General features: G+C 46.0%; 1 protein-coding gene across 7 annotated transcripts in view; it reads left to right on the top strand.

Moving 5' to 3' along the window:
* Positions 1–7,170: 7,170 nt before the first annotated feature.
* Positions 7,171–23,104, top strand: part of ATP11C (ATPase phospholipid transporting 11C) — a 170,262-nt gene continuing 154,328 nt past the window's right edge. For all 7 annotated transcript variants that reach the window (XM_049644381.1, XM_049644377.1, XM_049644376.1 and 4 more), the window contains exon 1: positions 7,171–7,400. In XM_049644381.1, the coding sequence (XP_049500338.1) occupies positions 7,374–7,400 (27 nt within the window). In that variant the 5' untranslated portion in view covers positions 7,171–7,373. The remainder of the gene's footprint in view (positions 7,401–23,104) is intronic.

Below are 23,104 nucleotides of genomic sequence, written 5' to 3'. Positions count from 1 at the left end.
AGTGAGAATAAATGAGATAATGTATATATAAAGCGCTTAACACAGCAAGCGCTCAATAAATGATAGCTATTAAAATTATCTTTCACTGTTTCCCAGTGTGAACCCACACTCCCCTAAGGAGGTCTACTTACTACTTCATATCTTTGCTCTTTCTCTTGGCTGGAACGCTCTCCTTCCTTTCTGCCCATTCAAAATGCTTTTTACTTTTTTTATTAAATTAATTTTTATGTTTTGAAACGGATGCATATTCATAAAGTTAAATAGATTAATAAGACTTGTAAAGAAAAAAAGCAGACCCCTACTCCATTTCTCCCAACTTCTAACCTATACTACTAAAGCAACCACTTCTAATGATCTTAGCTGTTTCTTCTAGTATTTACTTCCTTATTTCTTTTTTTAAAATTTTTTTTTTAATGTTTATTTATTTTTGAGACCGAGAGAGACAGAGTGTGAATGGGGGAAGGGCGGGCAGAGAGAGAGGGAGACACAGAATCCGACGCAGGCTCCAGGCTCTGAGCCATCAGCACAGAGCCCGATGCAGGGCTCGAACCCACAAGCTGTGAGATCATGACCTGGGCGGAAGTCGGACGCTCAACCGACTGAGCCACCTGGGCGCCCCTTTACTTCCTTATTTCTATATGAAGTACTTAGACTCACGTTTCTTGATCTTTCAATGTTTAGATAGTACTTACTGCATCCTCATTATGGAAGATACAGATTTAGACCTCTTACAAGACCGTCCTTTCCAATTTGTTTTCCCTTTGTCCTACAACTGGTTGCTTTCTAGGCGTGCCACACAGCTGTCTACCGTCTACCTCAAACTTTCTTTCATTATCACATGGGGGACTCCCTTCACTTCTCTTTTACGTTTATCCCATTTTCTGGGTCTCAGGTCTTCCTCTTTCTTGGTTTCCTTTCTCATACGAAGGAATGTATATTCTAGTGCCTTCCTGAGAAGAGACGTTTACATTTTATATCACTTACTACTCCTCAACCTGGATCCATTGCTCCTGTAGGCAGGTCCGCTTACAATTTACTGGAATATTTTTATCTCCCCATCTTTGCCATTTATCTTGGTTAGAATGTTCTCTTACTTCTTGTCTGCATGTCCAAATGCTATTTGTATTTTCAAACTTTTTTTTTTTTTAATTTTAGAGTGAGAACACATGAGCGGGGGGAGAGGGGCAGAGAGAGAGAGACAGACAGAGACAGAGAGACACAGAGAGAGAGAGGATCCCAAGCAGGCTCCATGCTTAGTGCAGAGCCCAACCCCACGACCCTGGGATCATGACCTGAGCTTAAATCAAGAGTGGGATGCTCAACTGACTGAGCCACCTAGGAGCCCCTCAAACTTATTTTTATTTTTATGAAAATAATGCATGCTCATAGTTTAAAAGTTTTAAGACGTATACAGAGAAAATAGAGACGTCCCTTATCCCATTCTTTTCCATTCTCAATCTATGCCCCTAGAGGCAAGTACTTTTCATTACTTGAGCTATTTCTTCTGATATTTACCTTCTTATTTCTAAATAGTATAACTATACTGATATATTTTGATATAATGACCTCTTATTATGGAAGATAAAGATTTACTGTTCTTATGCCATATCCTCTTCTCTGTCTCTAACCTCTTCTCTGTCTATCCTCACAGTATAGTTTGGGAGGATGCAGAATTCTGAATTAGAGATCATTTTCTCAGAACCTTGAAGGCCAAACTGTATCTCAGTGAATTCACTGTGGTTCCTAGAGACTGCCTCTTCTCTTCCACTATAGTAAAATACTCCATCCTGGGGCGCCTGGGTGGCTCAGTTGGTTAAGCGTCTGACTTTGGCTGAGGTGGTGATCTCACAGTTTGTGGGTTCCAGCCCCGCATCGGGCTCGGTGCTGACTGCTCAGATCCTGGAGCCTGCTTCGGATTCTGTGTCTCCCTCTCTCTCTGCCCCTTCCCTGCTGATGCTGTCTCTCTCTCTCTCTCAAAAACAAATAAACATTAAAAAAAAAAAAACTTTTTAAAAATACCCCATCCTGGGGCGCCTGGGTGGCTCAGTCGGTTAAGCAGCTGACTTCGGCTCAGGTCATGATCTCACGGTCTGTGGGTTCGAGCCCCGCGTCGGGCTCTGTGCTGACAGCTCAGAGCCTGGAGCCTGCTTCCGATTCTGTGTCTCCCCCTCTCTCTGACCCTCCCCCGTTCATGCTCTGTCTCTCTCTGTCTCAAAAATAAATAAATGTTAAAAATACCCCATCTTTTTTTATAGTCAATTCTAGCTTGTATGCCTTTGGTATCATGGTTATAAGAATACACCTACTTCCCCATTTTGAAAAACAAAACACTATGAGATCATCCACAATCCCTTTGGACTTCTGCTGTTCTCCACGATTACTAACCTCATTTGTCAGTGCCCTCGATGTAATTAATAAGGGCTATTTGGCACATTAAAACAGGGAGCTCCGATTTTATCTGACGAAGTGACATTTAAGTTGAGATCTGAAAGATAAATAGCAAAGTTCATGAAAGCATCCCAGTGGAGATGATCGCGTGTGCAAAAGCTGTCCGGGGAACAGAAGCTTTGGGAACTCCAGGGATGAAAGGTGGCCAGTGAGGTGGACTTTGGTGACTGAGAGGGAGAGCAGGCCCCCCTTTATGCTAGGGCAGAAGGCAGGGGTCAGAGAATTCGGGGCCTTGTAGGTGATGTTAAGGCAAGATTGGGGACTTACGCTAAGAGTGATGAGAAGCTACTGAAAAGTCATTAAGTAGGGGAGTGATTTGATCTGCCTTCCGAAGATTTCTGGGGTTGCAGTGTGCAGAATGAATTGGAGAGAGCCAACAATTAAGACGATATGGATAAAATCTGCCTTAAATAAATGTTAAGGCCAGACTTGGAAGGGAGGAATTTCCAGTGGGCCGAAGGTAGCCTTATGAAGTGTGTTTGAAAGCTCAGCAGAGACAGGTTAAATTTCTTCAACTTGCTGATGGCGGTGATTTAGATGCTGATATAACAGCTTCTCTTTCTCTCTCTCTCTCTCTTTTTTTTTTTTTTTTTCCATTTTTAAGCATTAGATGGAAAAAGTGTCTCCTTCTCACCATTCCCTTCCTGCTGGATCCATGAATTGCTGACCAACTGATCCCAGGAGCACTGTGCTCCCTTCCTCCCCAAAGGTGGACGGCCTCCTGTGCCCTACTGGCTGTCCTGCCCAGTTGCCATGGTGAGATTTCTGAGGGCTTGAGGTAAAAGGTGGGAAAGAATAGGGGAAGCGAGAGAGAAGGGCTTCTGGAGGGGCTTGCGTAGAACGGGGCAGCAGAACTGAAATGGTGGAGGGAGACCCCTTCCCCTTTTTCTGACCGTAAGCATTCTGTGTCGTCAAGATGGTAATAAGGACAGAAGACTGCTTCCTCAGAATTCCTGCCAGGGGACCGGGGCTTCTTCCGCAGTCAGCTGATACACCACAAGGGTTGGTGTTCTAGACCACGGGTTCTGACAGCTTTGGCAGGAGGAAGTTCGGATTTGCAGTTCTGTTTATGCAGTGGGCCAAATGAGAATGCTGGCTGATGGTTTGCTTTTCATAGTCATTGACAACAGCTTTCCTCGACACCTAGGTTTTCTTTGGGAACTGTGAAGAGCTACTGAAAAGAAGAAAAATAATTTCTTCTTGCCTTAAAGAAGCTCACAAAGAAAAGTAATTCTAAAGGGCGCTTGGGAGACTAACTCCAATTTCAGGTTGGGTTTGGATACGGAAAAAAATTACCTTGCATAGATTTCGTGTTTTGCTGAGCGTATTTTGATTTCTGTGGATTGACTGCATTGTTACAGTCAAGCAAATGAGTCCGGACTCGTGAGTACAGGTGCCGTGATGAAATAGCTAGGACACCGAGATCGCAAAATTGCAATAACAAATGAAAATTTGACCCACAATACTGCTATATCCTGGGGGCTCCTAAATGCCTTGCTCTTAAGCTGGACACCATGGCAATAATGGCATGTGAGATGATACACAACGGTGTGTGAGAGGATACCACGAAATGGTGTCTAGTTCTCTAATTGTATCTAATTTAAATTTTTTTCCCTTTTTTTAAGTGATCTCTTACACCCAACGTGGGGTGTGAACTCACAATGCTGAGATCAAGTCACAAGCTCTTCCGATTGAGCCAACCAGGTGCCCCTCAAACAGATCAACTTAAACTCCCCCCCTCAAACAAACAAAAAAAAAACCCGAGAGATCTCGGGGTACCTGGTTGGCTCAGTCAGCACAGCATGTGACTCTTGATTCCGGCACTGTGAGTTCACACCCCACGTTGGGTGTAGAGATAACTTTAAAAAAGGAAAAATCTTGTATTAAAAGTTGATCTGTTTGAATCTACAAGTACATTTTTTCCCATTTGTTCAACAAGATTGTATACAGAAAGATATTACTTATTACTTACGAGTACGTATTTGCATCGCCAAACATCTAAATTCATTTTCTATTCCCTATTTCACTGCTTAGGATGTATTTTATTGATAAGAATTCTAGACTCATTCCCAGAACAAATGATAATAACCTCTTCCACCTCCAAATTCCAGTGTCTAGAACAGTGCCTGCCACATAGTAGGTGTTCAACATATAATTAGTGAGTTAAATCATATTAGTTGCCAGAAAATAAAATCTACTTGAAAACAAATCTTTGAGGGGCGCCTGGGTGGCTCAATCTGTTAAGTGTCTGACATCGGCTCAGGTCATGATCTCACAGTTACTGAGTTCGAGCCCCGCGTGGGGTCCTGTGCTGACAGCTCAGAGCCTGCAGCCTGCTTTGGATTGTTTCCCTCCCTCTCTGCCCCTTCCCTTTTCATGCTCTCCTTCTCTCTCTCTCAAAAATAAATAAAACATTTTTAAAAATTAAAAGAAAAGGAAAAAGAAAATAAATCTTTGAAATAGCAAAACCTTAGATCCACGTTGCCAATAAAATATCTTAATATCTGATTAATATACGTTTAACATAAATCTTAAAAATCGTTAGATATAGCCTCAAGCGTGAACAAACAGAAGACACCATAATGAGGAAAGAATTGGAAACATACCGTTTTCCTTCTCGGCGATTAGGACAGTTTGGGAACATACCTTAATTCTCCTGCATTTGCACTTCATGGAGGATGGGCTACTCATTGCTCACAGAATCAAGTTCAAACTTCAAGGGGTGTTTCTGAAGATCCTTTTGGGTTGTGGTGTTGTTTGGGCCGCCCCACCCACACATCCTGGGCGTCTGCCCCCAGGGCCTGTTCTTTTTCTTAGCTTGTCCTGCGCCCTCTCGCCGACCTCTCCCTCCGCCTGGACTCTGCCCACTGGGCTCCTTCCGTCCCTTCCTCTGAAACCTTCCCACATTTCAAGGTCCAGTTCAATCTCCAAGGCCTTCGGGAAAGCTTCCCCAGCCCCCTTTCAGATGCATTAGCTCTTGGCGCCTGACGTCTAGCAGCCATCACTTTCTAAGGGGGGTTTTCCATGTCGCTATCCCCCGACTGGATCGCGACCGCCCTGTCGGGAAGGTCTTTCCAGAAGCCGCCGTGTCCAGCCCCTCGCACAGTGCCTGGTACAAAGAAAATGCCCAGGGGAGATTTGTTAAAATGAGTCTGAACCCCAGAGGGGAAAAGGAGAAGCGGCCGTGCCCAGTAGCAAAGGCCCTTCACGACCTCGGGGGAGGCCGGCGGTGTAGCTGGACCCGGTCCCCAGCTCTACACTGGCAGGAGAATGTGGCGCGGCAGGAGGCTCCGTCAATGTTTCTCAACCTCCACTCATTTCCTCTACTTTCGCAGAGGAATCTGAAATTTCTTCTCCATCAGCCTCGGGGCAAGCCAAAAGGGCGGTGCAGACGGGGGGGGGGGGGGGGGGGGGGGGGGGGGGGGGTAGGTGGGGGTTGGGATGCCCGGTCTCGTGGCAATTCTAGATTCAGATTTTATACTGAATGTTTCAAGTTTCACAAATCCCAGTTCTAAACTAGGAGTCGAGGGTGTAGAGGGTTTCCTGGAGCATAGATTTTCCGTCCTAGGGAAGGCTCCCAGCATTCGGGGCTTTGCCTCATTTATCCTTCTCACGTTTTTCACCGCGGGGGCAATCTACCGGGCGCTCCTGGCCCCCTCATCCTGCCGGTGCCGAGAACCGCGGTTCCGCCCAGCGATCTTAGCCGCTTCCTCTTTCAACCCTCTGGGCAAACCCCGTCCGGGCGAGTGGGGGAGCTCCCGGCCCGCAGTACGAGGCTGAAAGGGGGCACGGTTGGACTACAACTCCCAGGATGCTCTGGGAGACGCGCCGAGGAGGGGGCCAGGGGGAGGGGCTTGGGGTGGGGGGGTGGCAGGGAAATCCCGCCCCGCTGCGCAGCAGCAGCGACACAAAGCCTGACTTTACAACCTCATAGAGAAAGTGGAAGTAAGACGGCTTAGGTGGGGAGGCAGGACGCGAGAAAAGAACTGGAGGAGGGAAAGCCGCGTAGGTGGGAGCGGAGCGAAGCGAGGGTAGTGGGGAGACCCGCGCCTTTGCAGATGAGGAGGGGGCGGTTTTCATAACTAATCCCCCCCCCCGCCCTGCCCCGCCCGCCCGGGGTCTCCACGGTGCCCTGCCTGTCCCCACTCCTCGCTGCGAGCCCGGCTCCTCCCCGCCGCGAAGCGGGGAGCCAGGCTGCCTCGCGTGCTCGGGGCGGGCCGGCGGACTGCGCGGTGGTTCCCCAGCCCGGGTGCGGGACGAAAGCGCGGGGCGGAGCGGCTGCCGCGGACCGAGGAGGGGCTGCGAGCGAAGCGGCGCCGCGGACGAGTTAGGGCCGGGGCAGGGGAGTAGTGTGGGGCCGAGGCGAGGTGAGGCGCGGGGTGCCCCGGGAGGGTCCCCCGTGCCCCGAGTGGCGCGGAAGCACGCGGGCTGGCCGCCGAGGCCGGCGGGGAGGGCGGGCGGTGGCGCGGCGCCGGGCAAGAGTGCAGACAGCGGGGTGCCGAGCCCGGCGCGGGCGGAGAGATCGGGGCGCCCCCCTCCCCGCGGGAGGAGCCTAGCGCTCCTCCGCCGTCCCTCCCCCGCGCGCCGGGCTCGCCTTCTCGGCGGGCTGCTGCGGGAGCGGCGGGGCCGGGGCCAGAGCAGGGCGAGCGGCGGGGCCGCCGCCCCCGGGACGGGCGGGCCGGGGGCGGGCCGTGAGCGAGGCGGGGCGGGGGCGGGGGGCCGCGGGCGCGAGGGCGCGAGGGCGCGAGGGCGCGGGCGGCGGGGCGGGGGGAAGCGCGGAGAGCCTAGGAGGGCAGGCGGTGGTGGGGCTGCCCGCCTCGCCGTCCGCTTCACGCCGCCGGCCCACGCCGCAGTGTGTTTTGTGGACGGCGCCTTCCCAGACAGCCCGGTAGAGCCCAGCTCGGCGCCCGGCAGCCTTCGTCGCGATGTTCCGCCGGAGCTTTAATCGTTTTGTAAGTACACTCGCTGCGGCTCCCCGCGTGCGGTTTGCTTGCTCGCCCGCCCTGCGCCGGGTCCCTCGGAACAATTTTCTGAGGGGGGGAATTGCATCTCTGGGAGGCGCCGCCGCCACCCCCTTTTAGATTTTAACTGAACCGCGTTGCCCGGGCGGCCGGGGTGGGGAGGCAGGTAGGGCTCCCGGAGTCCCCCTCCCCCCTGGACCGTTGAACCGGGGCTGTTGCAAACTCTGTCTCCGACGGGGGGCCGCCCTCGGGCCGGATGGCGGGGGGATCGGCGGGGGGACCGGTCCAGGGGCCCCTCGGTTTGCCAATTAGTCGAAGATGGCGTTTGATTATCAGGGAGGTTGCTTTCTTTTGTTTCCTCTGCCACGAGCACATGGAGGTAAACCCAGACCTGTCACTGTGTCCCAAAAAAAGACCCGGGAGCTGGAGGCGAGGGCAGGACTCAGCCTTGCCCGGGGATCGGCCGGGCGCGGAGGCGGGGGTGGGGGTGGGGGGTGCTGCTGACCAGAGGCCGGGCGAACTTTGGAGCCCCAGCCTAAGCCGCTCACCTTGAGGGTGTAATGAAAGCGAAGGCGATTGTCAGGGTGGGCTGGGTGGATGTGGAGCCGCCAGGAGGCTGCTCCGCCGCTCACGGGCGCCGGGTCTGGAGCCTCGCCGCGCCCTGAACGCCCCAGATCCCGAGCCGGTGAGCGAAGGCAGGCTCCGGCTGGACTCCACCGTCCACGTTTAGCCCTCGCCGATCCCCAGAAAAGGGAACTGCGTTTCCGTGGGACTTTGGCATTAGGGGAGAGCGATTTCTGGCTGCTGACTTTTTTGAGTAACCTGTTTACTCCTGGAGAGTACGTTGAGCACGGAGCAAAGCAGGGACCATTGACTTCTATGCTGCTATTTGTAGCAACTTCCTTAATTGCAAGATGAGGTGGCGGGAATAGGATTTTATTTCTGCCAACGATGTGAAAGAAAGGGCTTCTCTGTAGATGTTGGTTTTTCAGTCGTTGAGAAAAATGGTTCGGTGCTGTGCGCTCCCACCCACCCCCACGGAAATAGGTGTTTGGAGAACTTGTCGATTCGGCCCTTTTCATGTGATTATTGCAAATCAAAGCATTGCTAACAGTTCTCAGGCGTCGGATGGATTTGCTCTCGTTTTTCTGCGTTTGAAAGTTTCACAAATGTACCCTGGCTAAAAGAAAGAATCGCGGCTCCCTTTTGAGGATATTATCACAGCAGTGCTATATTACTGTTTTTGAAATGTTTACCTCATCCAGAAACATGTCTTTTGAAATTGGATCAGATTACCTGTGGCACAGAGCAGGAGAGGTTGTACATACCAAGGATCTTGAAATCTATAGGAATCGGCTTGTGCTGGATGCTTTGCTAAAGCAAGAGGCTAAAATTGGTCTCTCACATTGAGCCCGAGAAGGTACAAAAAGCATTGTACTTCATAGTTCTATTTCACATAGATTCCCGTGATCTTGGAGTGTTGTTTGGGGCCGCCAAAAAGGGAAAGGTGACAGAGAGCTAATTGTGATCTTTGGGAAAGGGTAATCTTTTCACATGGCACTTGTCTGGTGGAAAACAACCGGACCCTGACTCATAATAAATTCATTAGCTTAAAATTGAGATGTCGACGTGCCCCGTTTGTTACAGGATTTGACCATTTAAAACCGTACGTGGTCGGAAAGCCCCCTTTGCTTTTCTGGTGCTCAGAGTGAACGATCTGCATTTTATGGGAGTCTGGTAATTAAGCAGTGCTGGCCCAGGAAGCTAGGGCATGCAGTAGAATTCGCAGCAGTCGTGCAGTGCCAGCCTGCAGGTTTGAGGCTAGTACTTTGCATCCCCGACCAAGATCTCTGCAGAGAATCACTTACGTTCGCTCACACTGAAATGAGCTTTGACCTCACTGTTCGCCTGAAATAACCCGACTGCTCGCATTTTCCTGCGCAACCATGACTATGGTAAGTCTCGGGAATTTGTACCAGTGCAATAAGCTGGAAGGTTCTCAGGAGTTGTACCTGAGCCTTAGGCCTAGGGCAAGGAATTCATCTGCAAGCCATTGGACCGAATGTGAAATATGCTGCTGAATACTCCTTACTAAAGAATGACTTCAGAATTGAGGGGGCAAATTTTGTCCTCCCTAGATCAGTGAGTCTGCCGTCCTCATCTTTTGCCTGGTAGAGATTATTTGAAGAGCACTCCCATTTAAATCACTAGAAGGCTACAGTTAAAGATTTAGGTTGGACTTGAAGACTTGCACAGCATCGTAGGTATAGTGCAAGTTGTGTTCTGTCTTAGGATCGCTTTTGTATTTCAGAGGTGGGGCTCTGAATTCCTTTAAAAATCAAGTGGTATTTTTTGTGTGTACCTATACGTATCTAAAATTGACTTTGAATAGGACATAAATTACAGTGGTGTTGATTGTAGTTGTTGGTCACTGAAAATTAGATACGTGTCACGGCTGGGCTTTCCATTTTCAACTTGACACGGGGAGTGAATGTTTCTTGGGCGTAGCATCATCTTCTGTGGCTCAGCACTCTTTGCTGAATCGTCTTAAAAATGCCATTTATTTCCCCAGGTTCTCTAGTTTCAAGCTAAAGGAAATCGTACTTCATTGTATTTCTTAAAGACATGGCCTTGACTTCCTTGCCATTAATAATCGACTTATTTTTTTCTGATGAATTATGACTTTCCTTTTGACAGTTTTGAGGTAGAAAGAAATTGGTGGATTTGGTGTAGGATTTGAGGGTTTAGGCATGTAGGGGGTGACTTCAGAGATCTAAGAGTTGGATGTCTGAGTATAATAAAAGCACCACCTATTCCCAGTGCGACATCTCCATTTTCCAGAAATACAATAAATAAAAGATTACTAGCTTTGTCTATACAGTTTATTTCCTTTAATGGTATGTTCAGTTGGAAGTCTGGACTAGTTGATATTTAGGGGTCAGGGACTTTTATGTTATCCTTCTGTCCTTCATAAATTCTGAGTGATTACCATAGCATTTTCACACGGGTTTAAAGGTCTAATGACAGTCCAAACAACAAGAATTCCCCCCCGCCCCTTTTTTAAATATTTTATTTTTAAGTAATCTCCACACCCAACATGGGGCTTAAACTCACAACCCCAACCAAGATCAAGAGCCGTGTCCTTCACGAGAGAGCCAGCCAGGTGCCCCCCGCCACCACTTTTTTGATATTATTTCATGTTCAAGATTCAAAATAAGACACTGCTTGATGAAGTAGATCCAGGGAGGTTGGCCAAGTAGAGGCTGTCAATTTAGCTTGTCAGAGCAATATTAAACAGGCCTGAATTTCTAGGTCATTGATAAATGAAAGCTTAAATTGTGAGTGTGAAATACTGGAAAAAATTTGTCTCTGATTCCAGAAGCTCTCAAACTGCTCTGGTTCCAGGAAGCATGCAGCATACAGTAATATATCACACAGAAAATGTCGTCGAATCAGTCAAAGAGGCCCAGGACTGGGAAGAAATTAGACTGAATAAGGTAGAATGAAAAATCAAAGACCAAAAGTATTGAAAATAATTAATGACATCGGTAGCTAACTTATTATTTTGAGTCCAAGGCAAGGCCAGGCTAGTCAGGCAATATTGGAAGCATTTAATCAATTAATAAAATAATTCAGGTAATTGCTGGTTTTCTTCTCCTCCTTCTTTTTCTTCTTTTTTTTTTTTTAGCGAGAAAGTTCTCGGTTTCCTTCTTGAATTATCAGAGTACTAAGCTTTTCTTCCCCCGTTTCACTTTGCTAACAACCTTGGCCTGACATTACTGAGCACGGAAAATAGTGATGAGTTCATTTTATTATGTTTAGAAATTTACCCAAATATGTGTGTTGCAGTATTTTTGCATTCACACCAGCCTTACAAGTAGTCTGTACATCTTGGCCCCTACCAGGTAGTTCCTACAAGGCTGGGTTGTTTTTAATTCCAGCGTAGTTAACATACAGTGTTATATTAGTTTCAGGTGTACAATATAGTGATTCAACTCTTCTAGACATTACTCAGTGCTCATCAAGATAAGGGTATTCTTAATCCCCTTCACCCATTTCACCTATCCTTCCCCCCCCCCCCCAACCCATACACAGCTGGGTTTAACGGTTGAATTTGACCTTACTAAAAGCAACCTTTTTAATCTTAAAATAATTTCCTTTTAACTTGTTTGGCACCCTGGATCAGTTTTTTAAGAATTAAGCCCTCAAGCCCTAGGGCATCCATTGTGTGTAATAAATTATCTCCTTTGCATGCATTTGGAGATGAGGAATCCCAAAGGAGAAAGGCTGCCTTAACCCAAAAGCTCCTGGGGGGGGGGGGGGGGGGGGGAGGAACAGTTGGCAGTGTGCCAGGTGCCTAGTAGGTGTTTGATAAATATTTTTTGAATGAACAGTTTTTATGTGTTTTGCATAAATAATAACTTACTTATAGACAGTGATATTTATAGCAAATTCCTCCTTGTGAAGAGTGATTAAAGTTTCTGGCAACGAGCTTCTAAAATCCTTGGAATTTCCTGTGAGGAAAGCAATCAAAGGTATCTTTTGTTATGTTAATGAGGCAACTTCTGGAAAGCACCTCGGGTAGGGGGCCGGTTGCCAGGGGATCCAACATTGTGATTAGAGGGTCGGAACGTTCAGTCCCACTCCCAAGAGGGGAGGGAAGAGGGTCTGAAGAGTTCTATCACCACTGGCCAATGGGTTAATGTAGTCCTGCCTCTGTAACGAAGGCTCCGTAAAAACCCAAAAGGACAGGGTTTGGAGACCTTCCGAGTAAGTGAGCATGGGGACAGTGGCTGAGCTGGAGAAGACATGGAAACTCTGCACCCTTTCCCGCAGACCTTGCCCTGTGCTTCTCTTCCCTCCGGCTCTTCCTGAGTTACGGGCTTTTATAATGTCCCACAAATCTAGTAAGTCAGCGGTTTCTCCGGGTCCTGTGAGTGGCTCTAGCAAATTAACAGAACCTGAGGATCAAGTTGTGGACTTATGCCTGGTGTCCCGAGACCCAAGGTGAGCCTCCTTGGAACCTCCAGTTTGCACTTGGTTGGTCAGAAGCACAGATGATAATGTGGACTTGAGGTTGGCATCGGAAGTAGGGGGAAGTGTGGGCAAGTCTTAGAGGACCGAGCCCTTAAGTGGGGCGACCGGATGTTACCTCTGGGTAGATACTGCCAGAATTGAGTTGAATTGTAAGACAATCTGAGAATTGCTTGTTGGTGTGGAGGACCCCCCCCCCCCATTGGAATTGAGTGATCAGAGCCCACACTTTGGGGTATACCATATACTGATTACCAATTTTCTAAGTATTAGTATAAATACATCAAATGCCTAAACTATGCAGACCATAGTATAATCTTTCTTAGATGATTATGTCATCTATGATCTTGCAGAGCGTTATTTCATTCAACAGATACTCACTGAGCACCTACTATGTGTAGGGCACTATGATAGACCCTGTGCACACATGGGTGAGCTATAGATAACAGAGGACGAGGTGACTGCCCTATCTCTAACACAGTTGCGACATGCCACAAAACTTGCTTCTCACGAATAAGTTACTGTTGTATGCTTTTATTTGTCTTTCCACCATAAATAGAGGGTACAATTGCAGTTATTTTCTGGTGGTTTAGATTTCAGACAGAAAGGAATTTGTTGCATTCGACCCTTCAGTATGACCTATGCATGGCAAACTGCTCTTTTGCAAATAGATGCTAGTCTGATTCTGTGTAAGGTGGGAAACCTATTTGGGGATGATTCACTATGACTTGAAATAAATACTGTTTATTTATTTGCTATGATTTATTAAATAGCCTGAAAACAAATTTTGTGCTTTTTTTCCCCTGGTCTTTTTATTATTATTATTATTGATTAAACAACATAAAACTCTGAAAGTCTTCTAAATACCTTCTGTAAAGGTTTACTGTTCCTGTTGACGACGGCTCCTAATTCAACCCTTGAGTAGGTGATATTGAGTACCTACATATCAGATGGTTTCCAGTGCTCTTAATGGACTTTGAGCAGAGGTGAGATTTGGGTAGGGGAAGCTGGCCATTTTCATATTGAAAATGAGCTTCTTTCCTCACCCAGGCTACCAGTGAACCACCAGCTGGGCAGTGGATTCTGGGAGGTAAAGGGTGGCCAGTGGCCCCCCTGGAAGAGCCATAACTAAATTCCCCGCGTCCGAGTGATACGCAGAGAACTAGGCAATGAGTCAATTCGTATACTGGTTTGTGGGAAAAATCATCAAGGCTGATTGCTTGTCTAACATGGACTGTCAGTTCTCCCCAAAGAGGGTGAAAGCATGGGGCACAAAATAAAAATACTATTTTTTTCCGTTAGGGAGAAGGGTTTCCTGTACATCTGTAGTGCTTTATCTAGATCAATCTTTTGGATGTGGACTTTTGGAGATGGAGAGGAATTTTCTGAGTGGAGGGAGTTTCTGGGCTTCCACAAGTGAATCAGGTGCTGTTTTCAAGTTTACTTCTGTTCACTTAACACTTCACCTTCTTGGCTTGGCGTAAGGGTGGATCAGTGGTGATTGTAAAACAAACATTAGCATGACTGCAGCATCTGTTAAACCACTGCAGTTTAGTGACGAATGAGCACTCAGCACTGCAGGTATGGGTGTGGGGTGCCCTATGCCAGCACATTGGCAGACAGCCCCTCAATTACCGCAGTGTATGGATGGATTGCTGCTTTGGCTGACTTCTTGATTATCTGGTTTATAGATAATGTTGGACCATGGGCATCCACATTTAGGAGGTTCATCGGTATTTCTGAAGTACAGATTGTCATTGATTTTTGCCCCATCTTTAATAGACTATAGAAGGATTAGCGAGGCCCATCCTGTTCAAGCAGATATTTGTTTTTGTAGGCTCCTTTATTATATGTTGTCTTAAAGTATTACGGTGGCTGTATTTTTCTCGTCTCTTCTTCGCCAAGTAAAATCAAAAATCCTGGAAAAATCAAAACCGTTTTCTTGATAATGATCTTGCAGCTAGCATAGCATCAAGTAAACAGTAGATGCTCAATAAATACTGGCTGAATTGTTTTGAACTGCAGACACAGCCTTGCCTCTGTAATGACAGGTGAAAATGATCAGAAAAAAGTAACACTCTCCTACCTGCTTGAAAAGTAATCAGAAAAACTTGAGCGTTTACATGAGGCTCTTTTCTTCATTCAAAAGATTATGTTTAGCACCTTCCCCTTCCTTGGCCATAGATAAACAACTAAAATTCTGTACTGTCCTCAGCTTCTAAAATTATGAGTAAATTTATATCCTTTTTGTTAAATGCCGTTCACAAGCTTATATTTTCTGTTGCCACCAGCACATCAAGTCTTTTTTGAAAAACAAAGCTGTAGTGTTAACCCTCCAAGAGCTGTAGATCTCTTGCCGTTCCCTGGTACACGTGCATTACTTGAACTCAGGATCTCACTTAGTATTTGGTGCTGGAAATGGAAGATACTTTCCTGTTTGCACCTCGTTGCCATTAGTTGGATGGATACCTGTAGCGAGAAGGCAGAGCAGACCAGAGGAACTGTAGAGTTTGAGGAATTTGGAAGCAGTATTGCTGTGAAAAGAGCCTCAGCCTTGTTAAAAGGGTGGGTGTGAGTCTTAGTTCCGCCCTTTATTGCCCAGCTTGGGAAATTGGGCACCGTGCTTCATATACCTCAAAATGTTTATCAAGGTGTAGTCTTTGGACTCCTTGCATCAGAATCATCTGGGCTACTCGGGCACCTGGGTGGCTCAGTCCGTTAAGCCTCCGACTTCGGCTCAGGTCATGATCGATCTCACAGTCCTTGAGTTCGAGCCCCGCATCGGGCTGTGTGCTGACGGGTCAGAGCCCGGAGCCTGCTTCGGATTCTGTGTCTCCCTCTCTCTCTGCCCCTCCCCCACGCCCTCTGTCTCTTTCTCTCTCTCTCTCTCTCTCTCTCTCTCTCAAAAATAAATAAACATAAAAAGAATCATCTGGGCTACTTATTATAAATGGATTCCTAGGACTCAAGCCTATTGAATCCGAGTCTCAGGTCCTACAAAACTGCATTTTTAGCAAGCACTCCAGATGGTTCTGAAATTCACTAAAATGTAAGAGCACTCATGTCATAAACACTGAAATGTGTACATTCTCTCTGTTCACCTGTCTGAACTTGACTTTTCCTCATCTATAGAATGAACGTAATAATACCTATTTCACAAGGTTGTTGGAAAAATGTTTGGTGCACGATTCCACACTGTACCAATTGTGTCAGAGGTCCCCAAAACCACTCCCAGGTTTGATGGTTTACTGGCAGAACTCACAGGACTTTGCATATAGTTGTGCTCACAGCTCTGATTTATTAGAGCAAAAGGATACAAAGCAAAGTCAGCAGAGGAAAAAGGTGCATGGGGCCAAGTCTGGAGGAAACCAGGCACGGCTTCCAGCAGTCCTCTCCGCACTGTGGTCACACGGGCGTGCAATGGTAACTCTGCTACACATTTATGTTACGAAATGCTGGTAGTTTTCAGTGAAGGCAAATGACTTGCCCACGGCCATTAAGCTAATCAGCAGCAGAATTGAGACCATCCGAGACTCCGGCCGTCGCTACCACCTTTTCTCTGCTGCACACAGCCATGCTCCTGGATTATGGGTCATTCTTTTTCACGCTGTTGGTCGCATCCACTTTTTGTCACTTGCAGCAGAAGAGCCGCCTGCCGCTGGTAAATTGATGCGCCCAGTGGGGGAGCCAGGAAGTATTGATGTTTCTGCCAGTTTAGCGTCAACACTTGCTGGTTTCCTCTCTGGAGCATCTCCGAGTTCGTGGATTTTCAGTTTTTCCCGACTTTTGGATTTTTGTTACTACCCACTCCCCTCCTCGTCCCATTCACTTACCCATAGTCTCCACATTCATTTGCATCATGACTTCATCGCATTCTGTACATGGCCAGCTGTTAGCTCATGGGCAGCTGGGGGGCTGGGGGGGGTAACAATTCCAAAGTGCAGGCATACTGAAGAGTATTTAGTCAAGAATGACCATACAGGAAAAAATGCCAAAAGAAAACAAAAGAGTAACATTCTTGGGTTGATGAATGGATTTTATGGCAATATGTATAAATATTGTTTTATTGCAGGGGTGTTTTTTGAGTTTTACAGTCCTGAAAAACCCCAGGGATATCTCTGGTCATTGTTAAGTTTCAGTCTTTTTTTGCCGTTATCAAAAAAGAAAATTAATAATTCTTTTATGATTTGGGCAAAGAATAAATCAGGAACTCCTACTGAAAAATGTAGTAATCCTACAGATCAACAGGGAGCAGAAGCTAGGAGGGAACTGTCACAAATAAGTAACAGCTGGGTAGAGCAGATTATGTAAGCTACACCTGTTGCGGAAGCAGTGGGAATGTTCTTTAAGCTTCACAATTAACGTAGTTTGCAATAATATGGATTAAGGTGTCTATGGTATAGTGCACAATTTACTTCGGCTTCTTTTCTGAAAATGTTGCTGTGAATCACAGGCTTCCTTTGAACCCTCCTACCCTGCTTGTGCTGTAGAAGTATGTGAGGCACAAGCCCTGCCCTCCGGGAGTTTGCAGTCTGTTAGAAGACGGCTTAGGAGACCAGCCTCCTTACGAGGCATTTGGTCATTCATCAGTGCTGTCCTTTTAAGAGGCACACACAGTAAGTGCAGCCGACTTTCGGAGGAGAGCGCTGAATTTCACTCTGGCTGCTGTGGCTGGAGGAGGGATTTATAGAGGAGGTGGCATGTGAACTGGGTGGTAAGGGACCCAAAGGATTGAAGTTCATGGGACTTTAGGGACGGGCAACCTCATTACAGGAAGAGGCAATCATCGGAGCAGTTGGGCCAAGTTACTGCTCATGGTACCTGGAGCAGCCGAGCCAGTCAGCGCAGAAGGCACAGGTTCCAGCTCCAAATGCTGGAGAAAGACCGAAACCTGGGTTTTTAATGCCTTATGTTTGCTGTGCTGAAATTTAAACTTTAAAAAAGGGAAACCTAAAACTGGACATCAGGCAGCTTTCGGTTGTCAGAGCAGTAGCTCTAGGAATCTTCCTGTAGACTCTTCTGAAATCCATGAGTCCAATGATGGTGGTCATCCGTCTTCTGATCTGGTGCAGGAACAATAAGGTAGGAGCTGGGATGGAAGCATTTGGGGTAATGCTTCAAGACACTGCTTCGTATAGTATATAATTGGTTATTTGTCTTGCTTACATTGTGGGTGCACACTTTCAGAAACTTCCTATGTGGAGACATTGCAGTAGGTAGTTTTTATCTTGAGTACTGGTGGTCATATATAGGCATACCTTGTTTCCTTGTGCTTCATTTTACTGTGCTTTCCAGATACCGGGGTGTGTGTATGTGTGTGTGTGTGTGTGTGTTTGTGTGTGTGTGTGTGTGTGTGTTTTAACAAATGTTTGTTGCAACCCTGTGTTGAGCAGGTCTATCAGCACCGCTTTTCCAACAGCATTTGCCCATTTTGTGTCTCTGTGTCACAGTTTGGTAATTCTCACAATATTTCAAACTTTTTCATTATTTTTATATTTGTCATGGTGATCTGTGAAGTGATTATGACTGGCTGAAGGCTGAAACGATGGTTAGCGTTTTTTTTTCGCAATAAGGTTTTTTAGCAGTAAAATTTTAAAACGAGGGTAGATGCGTTATTTTTTTTAGACAGTGCTATTGCACACATAACAGACTGCGGTATTTTGTAAACATAACTTTTTAAAAAGATTTTTATTTTGAAGTAATCTGTGTACCCAACGCGGGGCGTGAACTCACAACTCTGAGATCAAGAGTCATACGCTGTACTGACTGGGCCAGCCAGGCGCCCCAGTAAACATAACTTTTATATTCACTAGGAAACCAAAAAATTCACGTGACTCACTTTATTGTGCTATTCACTTTATTGTAGTTGTCTGGCACCGACCCTGCAATATTTCCGAGGTATGACTGTATTTAAAAAGCTGGGGATCAGGCCTTGGTCCAGAAGTACATTCCTTACGGTAACACTTCTATTTCACTGCCACTAGACAACATGACTCTTCATAGACCTTCAATCTTGACTATATCGTCATGCCTTAATCAGAACATGAATTACATCTTATCTCCTCACAACCAGTGTATCACTACGTGATGTTTTGGGTTTTGTTTGTTTGTGTTTTTTTTTTAATGTCTGCTTATTTGAGAGAGAAAGAGCACGAGCTGGAGAGGGGCAGAGACAGAGGGGGAGAGACAGTCCCCAGCAGGCACCGTGCCACCAGCGAGTGCAGAGCCGGGTGTAGGGCTCGATCTCACAAACTGCGATCGTGACCTGAGCCAAAATCGGGAGTCGGATGCTTGACCGACCGAGCGACCCAGGCACGCCTCACCCCCGGGTGTCGATGCCGCTTTTCTTTTTACCGTCACGACTGCCACGCTAGCCCAAGTCGTCAGCATCTCTCCTCTTTCGTATTTGTTCTTCCTCCGGTCTTCCCCCTTTCAGCAAATGGCCTCATCCCCGGTGCATTCGCTCTCGGGAGAAACCTGGCGGTCATCCTTGATCCGCCTTTCCCTGGATCTCCCACATCTAGCAGCGAATCCAGAATTCTGTTTCTCAGAGGACTCTGAAGTCTGTCCACTTCTCCGCACGTCCACCTCTGCTGCCATTCAGGTCCAGGCTGCCGCTGTCACTTGCCTGGACCGTTGCAATAGATGATCTCATCCACCCCTGCCCTCTCCAGTGTATTCTCCACGCGGCACCAGACGGCTCTTTCACAGATGCGTGTCGGAAAGCCTTCAGTGACTTTCCTGTGTCCTCTGGATAAAAATCTGACCAGTATCAGCTTGTACTCTTCTGCACTTTTTTTGTTGTTGTGCGTGTTCACTTTTAGACATTGAGGTATTATAGGGGCGCCTGGGTGGCTCAGTCGGTTGGGCGACTGACTTCGGCTCGGGTCATGATCTCACGGTTCGTGGGTTCGAGCCCCACATCGGGCTCTGTGCTGACGGCTCAGAGCCTGGAGCCTGCTTCCGATTCTGTGTCTCCCTCTCTCTGCACCTCCCCTGCTCGTGCTCTCTTTCTGACTCAAAAATAAATAAATGTTAATAAAAAATTTTTTAAAAAATAAATAAGTAAATAAAAATTGAGAGATTATTCCCATAGCCAAAAATTCACCATTTTAAAGTGTACACTTAAGTGGGTTTTTTTTTTGTGTGGGTTTTTTTTTTCCCTTCACGTTATTATTTAAATCCCAGGTAGTTAACATAGAGTGTAATATTAGTTTCAAGTATGGGATTGAGTGATTCATCATTAAATGGTTTTTAGTATATTAACTATTTGGCACAACCATTACTACAGTCTAATTTCAGAACATTTTTATCACCCCAACAAGAAACCACGTACCTATTAGTGCTTAGTCCCAGTCTCTCCCTGCAGGCCCCGGCAACCCTCGCATTTACTTAATCATCACCGGGGATTTGCCTTTTCTGGACATTTCACGTAAATGGACTCACAGTATTTGCTCTTTTGTGATTGACTTCTCTCCTTTAGCGTGATGTTCTCAAGGCTTTTAAATCCACGTTGTAGCCTGTATCAGTACTTCATTCTTTTTTCTTTTTTTTTTACGTTTATTTATTTTTGGGACAGAGAGAGACAGAGCATGAACGGGGGAGGGGCAGAGAGAGAGGGAGACACAGAATCGGAAGCAGGCTCCAGGCTCTGAGCCGTCAGCCCAGAGCCCGATGCGGGGCTCGAACTCACGGACCGCGAGATCGTGACCTGAGCCGAAGTCGGACGCTCAGCCGACTGAGCCACCCAGGCGCCCCTCTTTTTTCTTTTTTGAAAAAAATATTCCCAAGTTACCTAACAGGCGGTTGTAGTCTCGGCTTCCGGAGTAGATTCCCGTGATTCATCACTAACCTACAACACCCAGTGCTCGTCCCAACAAGTGCCCTCCTCAGTGCCCATCACCCGTCTTCCCCTCTCCCATCAACTCTCAGTTTGTTCCCTGTATTTAAGACCCTCTTATGGGTTGCCTACTACTTCATTCTTTTTTATGGCTCAGTGATAGTCCATCGAACGGATGTACCACATTTTGTTTTATCCATTGATCAGGTGATGGACGTTTGGATTATTTACACTTTTTGGTTATTGTGAATAATGCTGTGTTGAACATTTTTGTATATGCTTTTGTGTGGGCATATGTTTTCAATTCTCTTGGGTATATACCTAGGAATAGAATTGCTTTGTTATATGGTAATTCTGTGTATAACTTTTTTGAGAAACTGCTGAACTTTCCCACAGCCTTCCTCACTTCTTTTTTTTTAAAGAGAAATTATTCTTAAGTTTGTTTGTTTGTTTGTTTATTTATAATCTCTACACCCAGCGCGAGGCTTGAACTCACAACCCCGAAATCAGTAATCGCGTGTTCTTCCAACTAGGCCAGCCAGACGCCCCTTCAAAGAGAATTTTGAATTGTGGTGAAAAGCACATAACATAAAATTTAACATCCTAAAGATTTTTTTAAGTGTGTAGTCCAGTCGTGTTAAGTATAATCACGTTGTTTTGCAACTGGTCTACAGAACTTTTTCATCTTGCAAAACTGAAACTCTGTGCCCATTAAACAGCGACTCTTCCGTTCCCCTCACTCTTCTCTCCCCCCAAGCCCCTGGCAACCACCATTCTACTTCCTGTTTTATGAATTCAACTACTTTAGATGCCTTTTATAAATGGAGTCATCCTGTATTTTTCTTTTTGTGATTGGCTAATTTCACTTTGCCTAATGTCCCCGAGGTTCATCCATGTCGTAGCATGTGATAGGACTTCTTTTTTAAGGCTCTCTCTATATACCACACTTTGTTCACCCATCCGTCCATCCACTGATGGATACTTGGGTCGCTTCCACCTTTTGACTATTGTGAATAACGTGGCTGTTAACAAAGGTGTGCAAATCTCTCTTCCAGATGATGATTTTAAGTAGAAGAAAGAAACAAATAGAATTGCTGGATCATATGGTGGTTTCATGTTTAATTTTTTGAGGCACCTCTGAACAGTTTTCCATAGTAGCTGAAGGATTCCAACTTCTCCCCTTCCTAGCCAACGCTGTTTTGTTATAGGAGCCAGCCATTTTCATTGGCGTGTGGTGATAGTTCATTGTGGTTTAGATTTGCATTTCTCAGATGATGAGTCAAGTGAAGCATCTTTTCACATGCTTTCGGCCATTTGTATATCACTGGAGAAATGTCTATTCCAAGTGGTTTGCCAATTTTTTATTGAGTTATTTGGGTTTTTGTTGTTCGGTTGTAGCAGTTCTTTATATATTCTAGATACTAACCCTTTATCCGGTACGTGGTTTCCAAATACGTTCTTTTATTCCATAGATTGCCTTTTTACTTTGTTGATTGTTTCCTTTGAGGCATAGAAGTTTTTAAACTTGATACCCCCGTTGTCTTTTGGCTTTTGTTTCTTGTGCTTTTTAGCGATATATCTAAGAAGTAATTACCAAATCCAGTGGGTCATGAAGCTTTTCCCCTGTTTTCTTCTAGGATTTTTATCGTTTCAGGTCTTACATTTAGGTTTTTGATCCAGTTTACATTGGCTTTTGTATATGGTGTAAGGGAAGGATCCAATTTCGTTCTTTTGCATGTGGACATCCAGTTTTTCCAGTGCCCTTTGTTGAAAAGACTGTCTTTTCCTCATTGAGAGGCCTTGGCATCTTTCTTGCAGATTTTTTTTTTTTTTTTTTTAAGATTTTATTTTCAAGTAACCTCTGTACCCAGTGTGGGGATCAAATCCACAACTCCAAGATCAAGAGTTGCATGCTCTTCTGACTGAGCCAGCCAGGTGCCCCTTGAAGATCATTTGACCATATACATGAGGGTTTATTTCTGGACTCTCTTCTATTCTCTTGACCTGTATGTCTGTCTCTATACCTGTACTACCCTGTTTTGATTACTGTAGCTTTGTAGTATGTCTTGAAATCACAAAATACGAGACCTCTTCCAACCGTCTTCTTTTTCAAGATTGTTTTGGCTCTCCAGGGCCCCTTGAGGTCCTGTATGGATCTCAGGATGGATTTTTCGATTTCTTCACAAAATAGTCCTCATTTTTTGTGTTCTGTCTGCCACAGGATCCTGTCTGGTAAACTGCTCTGTGGCAGTCATTTGCCTCCATTCTTAATTCCTCTCCCAGAGCTCAGCTTAATCATCACTTCCCCAAGGAAGCCGCCCCTGTCCTTCCCTCAGACAACGCCTGCTTTCTGGGTTCAGAGCATTATGAGCCTTTCCTTTATACTCTTGTCACAGTTGACTTTACATTTGCGTATTAAACTCATTGGCTCACTTACATAGTATCGACCTTCCCTCTACAGAGGAAATTTCCTGAAGGTGAGAACTGTGACCGTCTTCGCTTATTGCTGTGTCACTAATGCCTCAGTGCCTGGTTTAAGCCCTTAATACGCGAGGATGGGAGTAACCTTATCATATTTATATGGATCAAAATTTGAAATGGGTTTTCTTCATAATTTTTTTTTTGTATTTTTCATTTTACCTTTAGTATAGGCATTTGTGTTCTGTTAGGCTGTGTGCAGAGATAATTATTCAGGTCAGTGCCTTGAATTACTGATCCTTGGCTTCATATATGTTGCGGGTTTGTGGAATTTAGTTGTAAGTCGTCTGTGTCTTCTTATTATAATAACAGCTAAAAACAGAGTGCTAAGTTCCTGGCATTG

Source organism: Panthera uncia, chromosome X (genome assembly GCF_023721935.1).
Source record: "Panthera uncia isolate 11264 chromosome X, Puncia_PCG_1.0, whole genome shotgun sequence".
Taxonomy (NCBI): Eukaryota; Metazoa; Chordata; class Mammalia; order Carnivora; family Felidae; genus Panthera; species Panthera uncia.
The sequence above is the reverse complement of the archived record's forward strand: the minus strand, read 5'-3'. Positions and strand labels throughout refer to the sequence as shown.